This window comes from Arvicanthis niloticus, chromosome 4 (assembly GCF_011762505.2).
Source record: "Arvicanthis niloticus isolate mArvNil1 chromosome 4, mArvNil1.pat.X, whole genome shotgun sequence".
NCBI lineage: Eukaryota > Metazoa > Chordata > Mammalia > Rodentia > Muridae > Arvicanthis > Arvicanthis niloticus.
This window is the reverse complement of record NC_047661.1, coordinates 94,791,218-94,799,952: the sequence shown is the minus strand read 5'-3', so window position 1 is coordinate 94,799,952 and position 8,735 is coordinate 94,791,218. Positions and strand designations below refer to the sequence as shown.

At 38.6% G+C, this 8,735-nt stretch overlaps 1 protein-coding gene across 2 annotated transcripts in view; it reads left to right on the top strand.

Moving 5' to 3' along the window:
- Positions 1-8,735, top strand: part of Agl (amylo-alpha-1,6-glucosidase and 4-alpha-glucanotransferase) — a 63,316-nt gene that overhangs the window by 416 nt on the left and 54,165 nt on the right. The window contains exons 1-3 of one of the 2 annotated variants that reach the window (XM_076933181.1): positions 80-181; positions 257-406; positions 8,515-8,725. In XM_076933181.1, the coding sequence (XP_076789296.1) occupies positions 325-406; positions 8,515-8,725 (293 nt within the window). In that variant the 5' untranslated portion in view covers positions 80-181; positions 257-324. Of the gene's footprint in view, positions 1-79; positions 182-256; positions 407-8,514; positions 8,726-8,735 lie in introns of those variants that run through there. The other variant, XM_076933180.1, reaches the window with a different exon arrangement.

The following is an 8,735-nucleotide window of genomic DNA, read 5'->3' as shown; positions in this document are numbered from 1 at the left end:
TGAGAATGCTTTAGGTGTTTTTGGTCGGTTCTGTTTTGAACAGAGTGTAAGAATCTACATCTTTGTTTCAGGCTTTCTTATTCTGCTCCAAGAGAAAAGAAACTTCTCCCTTGTCGGACTTTACTGACAAGATTTCATTCTTTCTCATTGCTTTTCTTGGCTTTAAACATATCTAGGCCATGTAAGTGCCGCTGTCAACTCCAGAGAGTTTTAGGTCATATTTTCTTTCTTCTTATAATTCTACTTTGTCTTATAGGGGTAACTTATTCCACTTTGGAGTCCTTTTGATTCTACGGAAAGAGTTCAAAGCCTCCGTAAGCCAAAATGGAACACAATAAACAGATTCGAATTTTACTATTGAACGAAATGGAGAAGCTAGAGAAGACCCTCTTCAGACTTGAACAAGGTCAGTCGCAAGTTGTTTGATTAGCTCTTTTTATATCTTTTAATGCATTGACACTCTATTAGACTTTTTAAAACTTAAAATTAGGGACTGTATGTTGGCAGGTAGAATGCATGCTTAGCATAAATGAGTCTCTAGATTCAGTCCTCTGCACACACACACACACACACACACACACGTGCGCGCACATGCGCTGAAATAACTATAAGTTAGATGAAATTTCATAGATCTTGATTTGTGCCAAAAGGGTACTATGTTCCACATCAGTGGTGAGTAATGAAGGTTTATGTTGATTAAGAATAGATCTGTTGAGTTTGCACAATGATAGCTCAGTTCACTTTGCTGCAGACTACTACCTGAGGCAGAAAGTACAGATTATGGGAAGTCCCTCATGGGTAGAACTTGTACCTAGTCTGAGTTCAGTCCCTATGCCAGGGAGAAAAAAGAAATGGTTAGAAAGTGCATTTGCAGTTAGAAGGTTGAACATGCTATTTATAATAGCATTTATTGTTAAAACTTGTGAAATCAGGTATAATTTAGCGTTTAAGTCAAGTATAATGACAAGGGTTGGAAGGCAACCTTTATTTATTTATTTATTTATTTATTTATTTATTTATTATTGGCTTGCTTTTTGATTCAGCTGTTAACAAACTAATGTTCAGCAAATTGCGTTAATATTAAGCATTAATTTCCTTGTAAAAATATATTGCTCTCTTGTGGAGTTTAGTTTTAAGACTGTGATTTAGTTATGTATAGTTTGGTAGCAATAGAGCCCTAAGTAGCAACAATGTATTGGTCTTTCTGCTTTTCAGTCCACTCCATGGAGCTTAGCTTTGTTCTGATACTGTTTGAACTAGTTACGGGCTAGCTATGTTAAGCTGTCAGTTCATACCCCTTTACCAAACTTTAGTGATGTCTCTGCCTTCATATTTTCCCAGGATAGAATCTTAAGCATTTTCAGTGATGTCCCCTCTTTAACTGTCAACTCTCTTCAAACCCTGCAATTTCTTTCTGATATCTCTCTCTCCCTGTTTGTCTTTTCCATCTAACCAAATTGTCTTCTTATTCAGTTTCTTCCCTTTTGATTTATGGGACCTCTGACTTCCAAGACATTCTGAATGGGACTGCACTTTTCTTGCCAAGACTGAATCTCTCTGTCCCCTGCCTTCAGTCCGAATCTTTATAGCTCTACCATTCTGTCCTGCTTCTTCCATCTCAAGTGTCTTTTCTCATGCTGCGCTGACATCTCCACCCCTGTCAGATCCATCTGTATCTGTTGTGCCTCTTACTTTCGTTCTGTGTATTCAGCATCCAGTTAAAGTGCCTTAGTGAAGGCTTCCCGTCGTTTTTTTCCCTGTCTCCTTGATTTGGTCTCCAGTTTCACGGTGGACACAGAACAGTTAAGTGCTGAACAATGAAGCAGCCTCTAAAGCTTGTCAGGAATACTGTGAGGTTTGTGAGGACAGGACAGTCTTACAGACTTAGAGCTATGTGCGACATTTAATACATATAAACTGGCTAACTCTTTTTAAAAATTATTTATTTTATATATATGAGTACACTGTAGCTGTCTTCAGACACACCAGAAGAACGCATCAGATCCCATTACAGATGGTTGTGAGCCACCATGTGGTCCATGAACTCAGTACCTCTGGAAGAGCAGTCAGTGTTCTTAACTGCTGAGTCATTTCTCCAGCCCCCTGACTAATTCTTAAATCCCAGCACTCAGAGGCAGAGGCAAATGTATCTCTGTGAGTTCTGAACCAGCCTGGTGGTCTATATAGAGTTCCAGACCAACCAGAGCTACACAGTGAAACCCTGTCCCCTCTCCATCTTAAAAATTGTGACTGGGCTAGGCAGTATGGATAAAATGCCTGCTGGACAAGCACTCACATAAAAGCTGGGTGGGTGTCCCTGTAATCCTAGCACTGGAGGTACAGAGACAGGTAGACCTAGGGGGCTTGCTGGCCAGCCAGTCTGCCCAATCAATGAGTTCCATATTCAATAAGAGACACATTTTTTTTTTTTTTTTTTTTTTTTTGGTTTTTCGAGACAGGGTTTCTCTGTGTAGCTCTGGCTGTCCTGGAACTCACTCTGTAGACCAGGCTGGCCTCGAACTCAGAAATCCGCCTGTCTCTGCCTCCCAAGTGCTGGGATTAAAGGCATGTACCACCACTGCCCAGCGAGAAACACATCTCAAACAAATAAGGATGACTGGAGAGAGGTCTCAGCAGTAGAGAGCACTTGCTGCTTTTGCACCCACATGGCTGCTCACAACCTCCTGTGACTCTAGTTCCAGGGTATCTGACACCCTCTTCTAGCTTTTGTGGGACACACACACACGTACATACACACGGGACACATACATACATGTGTACACTCATACATACACATAAAATAAAAATAAATAAATCTTTAATTTTTTTCCTTTACCCTTAAGAAAAGTAAGGCGGAAAAGAATAACAGAAGACAACCAATATCAGTCTCTGGCTTCTGCAAACCCTCACAGCTGCACACAGCTGCACATAGGTTACATACACAGGAGAATAAAGAAAACAGTCTAAGCACCCATACCAGGTTAAAGATAAGAACTTAACAGCATCAGAGCTGAAAGGGAGACAGTAAGAAAACTTTAAACTCACAAGACTTGGTGACTGGTTTGGGGGTTTTTATAATTGACTCAAACCCTTCTCTGCTTTTATTTTTTTTCACTGTAAGAACCAGTTATAATTTTCAACACTGACATCTCTATAGATTCCTCAGATTCAAGTAAAAGTCCAAGTAATTATCTGTTTGAATCAAATTATAGTCTCTTCTGTTTTCCTTGTCTCATTGTGTATCACAACATGAACAAATTCAGCATTCCTCAAACCTGAAATTGATTCTTCCATCTTTTGTATAGATTGATTTACAGTTTTTACTATATTTATCGTTATCATTGTGTGACATTGTACAATATATGGTGTGTGTGTGTGTGTGAGAGAGAGAGAGAGAGAGAGAGAGAGAGAGAGAGAGAGAGAGAGAGAGGGGGATGTGTGTGACTGCTGCAGGCATGCTCATGCCACTGAGAATGCATGGAGGTCAGAAGACAGCTTTTGGGAATTGGTTCTCATCTTCCACAGAGGTATTCCACCAAGGAACTCAAGTTTGTTAAGGTCAGGGGTCAAGCATTCTTAGGGAGCCAACCTGCCAGCTCAGTTATTACTGTTTTTTTGTTGTTGTTGTCGTTGTCGTCGTTTTTTTAAATAAAATGTTTAGCTAGGCTTGGTGGCACATATCTTTAATTCCAGCACTCAGGAGGCAGAAGCTGGTGGATCTGTGAGTTTGAGGCCAGCTAAGTTCTAGAACAGCCAGGGCTACACAGAGAAACCTGGTCTCCGAATAAATGAATAAATAAATAAATAAATAACCAAAAAACCCCACCACCACCAACATCAACAGAAATTAAAATGTTCATTTACAAAAGTTTTCTTTTAAAAAAAAAATATTGTTTATTTTATGAGTATGTTTGCTGGCTGGCATGAGTTTATGTGCACCATACATATTTATGCAGTTGCCCGAAAAGGCCAGAGGGTAGTTTAAGGGTGAATCTCTTAAACTGGCACTAGATGCAGTTGTGAGCTGCCTGATATGGGTGCTGGAAACAGAACCTAGATCTTCTGTAAGAGCGACAAGCACTTTTACCTGCTGAGTCATCTCTCCAGCTGCCAAAGGTTTCTTCATTGAAACCATCTACCCACGGCCTAATGGGGGAATTTTTGTTTACAGTAGTAATTTAATTCTTTGTCTTCCTAGCTACCCATCTACAAAAGGGCTCTGTCTGTCCAAGTAAAGCATTGTGAGTGTTAACATTAACCAGATAGCCACGCTGTGTACTGTTGTGACCTAAAGCTAATTTTAGCAGAGGTATTTCATGTACTGTAGGGAACCTGTTCAGTTTCAGTGATTTGACTTAGCTCTCTAGAGTAGCTTAATGCTTTGGGGATATTTACAGAAAGAAAATATAACGTCTTTCTTTGAAAAGTAATTTAATTTGGTAACATATGGATGGGCATGGATGCTCTCAGTCAGCTGAATTAAAAACAAAAAGGTAGAGGTTTCGTCTAACAGAGGCTCGCAGGCCAGCCTCCTTACTTGTTTCAGTTTTCCTTGAAGTGCACCTGTACCTGAACTAGGTAGTTAAGTCATGGTGTTTTAAATCATTCAGCTTTAGGTTGTAGCTTCATAGTAGAGCGGTTTATGTAGCATGCACAAGGCCCTAGATACCATCCTTAACCCCACCAAAAAAGTAAATTAAATTAAAATTTACAAATTAGAATCTTTCAAAAATGTAATAGCAAGAGGAAAGATACCTACAAACATCTCTTTTACTTCTTAGAAATTGTCAAACCTAGCCAAGCATGAAGGCACATGCCTTTAGTCCCAGCGTTTAGAAGGCAGAGGTAGGTGGCTCTCTGTTCAGTTCCAGGTCAGCCCTGGCCTAAGTAGTAAGACATAGATGGAAAGCAGGAAGTCAGGAAAGCATGGTAGGGGCGGGGGTTGTGAGACTGACTGACTTAAAGATGAGCTAGAAGGGTTTGAAACTTGTCCTTTTTAGAAGTTATATCAGCCTTTTATCATGTGAAACTTTTAAAAAGTCTCATTAGAAAAAAAAAACCCAAAACCTTTATTTGACCCATTGAGGTAAATGTAAATGAGAGTTGATTGCTTTATTATTATTATTATTATTATTATTATTATTATTATTATTATTATTATGAAACTGAGGTGTGGGGCAGAGTTGGCAGTTTTTCCTGTGCCGTTCAAGTGTGAAGCCTTTCGAGCTTTGCAGCTCCCCGCTGTCTGCTGTGGCTAATCGGCTCTGCCATTGGAGCATGAAAGCAGCCATAGACAAGACATAAGTGAATTGCTGTGCTTATGTGCCAATAAAACTTTATTTGGAGAAATATGTTGGGCTGGGTACAGTTTCCCTTATTATTGCAAAGTGTTCTGATTATTTACTTTAGAAATGCTTTTGTGATTACATGATTTTACCTATATAAGTGAATACCTGCCACTTTTAGAAATTTTCTAATCTGTTTCAACTCTTGTAAATAAAGACTTCACTTGGTTTTCCAAGTGTAAATATAGATTAGCTTGTAAAAATAATTACTAGGTGTCAGGAGAAATATATATTTTCTAACCAGATTTTAGCAAAAGTCTATATAATTGGTGAATGGAATTCACAATTAAGGTCATGGTTTAGTATATATAACTACCAACAACTCCTTCCCCCCCCCCCCCCCCGCTTTGGTTTTTTCGAGACAGGGTTTCTCTGTGTAGTCCTGGCTATCCTGATACTCACTCTGTAGACCAGGCTGGCCTTGAACTCAGAAATCCGCCTGCCTCTGCCTCCCAAGTGCTGGGATTAAAGGTGTGCGCCACCACCACCCAGCAAGAACTCCTTTTTTAAATCTGTGTTTGGATACCTATGTGCATATGTATGTATATATGTGTACATACAATATATATATGTGTGTGTGTGTGTGTGTGTGTGTGTGTGTGTGTGTATAGAGTTGAGGCTCAAATAGTTGAGGCTATTAAAGCCAATTGTCAGCATAAACAGAATTTGTAATATCTAAATTACCTTATTACAAAATTTTAAACTAAGACTTTAAAAAAATAGTGAATCTTGCAGGGCTGGAGAGAAGGCTGAGGTGACTCACGCTTTCTGCTCATTCAGAAGACTTTGGTTCTCAGTACCCACGTTAGGTGGCTTATAACTGTTTGTAACTCCAGCTTCAGGAGATCTGGCCTCTGAGGACAGCAGTGTTCATATATGCATATAGCCACACACATATACACATATATTACAAATAATTAGAGTCTGGAGAGGTGTCTCAGAGGTTGAGAGCACTTGTTCCTCTTTCAGAAGTCCCACGCTCAATTCCTAGCACACACAGGACTATACACAGCCATCTGTAATTCCAGTTCCAGGGGATCTGATACCTTCTTCTGACCTCTGAGTGCATCAAAAGTGCATGTAATTTACATACACATATGCAGGGGAAATACACATAAATAAATGAAAAATATGACTTTAAAATTATAAATTAATTAAAAATAAGTCTTTAAAAATAGTGAACTTTTAAAAAATAATAAATATTCAGCCATATTATTGTCTTGATAGTGTCTGCTTTATATGTATGATTATCTTGTCTGCATGTATGTATGTGTACTTTGTGTATGCCTGGTGCCCATGGAGGCCAAAAAGGGTATTGGATTCCCTAGAACTGGAGTAAGGGATGGTTATAAGGTCATTGGTATTAGAAATTGAAAATGGGTCTCCAGCCACTTTGGTTTTGGTGTTACATAATTTACACGGTCTATAAGAACAGTATACATGTATGCTACATATAAATATTTGTATTTGAAGAGTGTGTTTGAGAGAGATACTCCATTGCTCCAAATACTGTTTGAGAGTCTAGGTGAGTTTTAACCTTTGTACTATAGTTTCTCTGAATCATTGTGTAATTACTAAAGCAATATTTGTATAAACTTAAGAGACAAGTTGTCTAAATATCAACAATACCTCTGATATTTGTGATTGTTTCAAGTGTTACTACTTTGCCTGATGATAAATTTAATTAATCTTAAAAAATATACAAATATATAATGCTGAACATTGCAATTTTTTTTTTACTTTATTGATGCTTGAGATGGGTCTTGCTATGAGATGATTTTTTTTTTCTTATGACAGTTCCTAGCCCTGGCTGGCCTGGAACTTGCTACACTGACTACACTGGCCTTGCCTTCCAGTGATCATTCTCTCTGGAATAATCCTACTGTGCTCACAGGCACTAGAGAGAGCACATACACATACAAAAAACATTTCACACATACACACACACACACACACACCCCAGTTGGTTATCCAGTACCAAAGGGTCAACCCTAAAAACATACATACAATTAACATTATATAAGCTGGGTAGTTTGTATTTATGTTTTTAGGAGTGTGTGTGTGTATACGTATGTAAAAAAAAAAAGTTTTAAAGACCATAAATTTGAAAGAGAGCAAGGAGGGATATATCAGAAAAAAGAAACGTTACATTATGTAATTATAAACTCAAAAAATAAAAAATAATTTTTTAAAAAGTCTACTATAAACCAACCTAAACTTTCTCTTGAGTAAACTGTAATTTTAACTGTAACGTGTTTTTTTCCTCTTATAACAAAATATTTGTCACACAGAAGTCTCAAGATATATTTTCATAGGAACAGCCTAACTTTGGTAAAACTGGGGATATCTTGACTTTCAGGATCCACAAAGCTTTAATAATTATGAGATGTGTGGATATATGCAGTACTGTATGGCTGCCTCTTATGCAGACTCATAAGAACCCACTGCACATGTCCCTTCCCGCTTCCGAGCCCAGTGATATGTTTGGTAGCTTTAGATCATCCATGATGGGGTCGTTCTGTAAGGAAGTCAACAGATCCTGCAGGCTAGTGCTTCCCATCCCTAGGGGAGGTTGTCAGGCCTTTATTGGTACACTACTGTGCTTGAGCAGGTGTAACAGATGCACTGAGAAGCTTCCAGAATACTCGTGAGACTCTGCAGTCTGCTACGTTTTTCTGGGCAGTCACAGCCGTCCTGTGACATTTCCCAAGTTCTGCATACAGTCCTGTTCTCTGATGTGGAGACTCACTTTCTTCATTTTGGTCTGTGGAATAGTTCTGCTCAGGCACTACATCTGGGTGGTTGGCGGAAGGTTCACAGTAGGGATTCAGAATGGAAGGGTGGAGGGATTAGGGCCAACCCCTGGGAAAGAGTCTGTACAGCTGTATGATTCATACAGTTGTATGAATAGGAATCAGATTCCAGGGAAAGGGAAGGAGGATGCTTCAGAAGAGACAGTTCTGGGATACCAATTATATTTGCTAAAATATAAAATTCAGCTAAATCAAAACGCCAAATAGTTCCAAAAGTAACATTAGGTACAACAAATTATCTTAAGTATATTTGAAAATTCATGTTTTTATAGTGTTTTAAGTAAAATATCTGTTTGAATGTTAAGTCCTTCATTAAGTTTATTAGAGTAATTTATTCAAATGTGCTTCTTGCTCAGGGTTTGAACTACAGTTCCGATTAGGCCCAACTTTACAAGGAAAAGCTGTTACTGTATATACAAATTACCCATTTCCTGGAGAAGCATTTAATCGAGAAAAATTTCGTTCCTTGGATTGGGAAAACCCAACGGAGAGAGAAGATGATTCCGACAAATACTGTAAACTTCATCTGCAGCAGTCTGGATCTTTTCAGTACTACTTCCTTCAAGGGTAGGCCGGA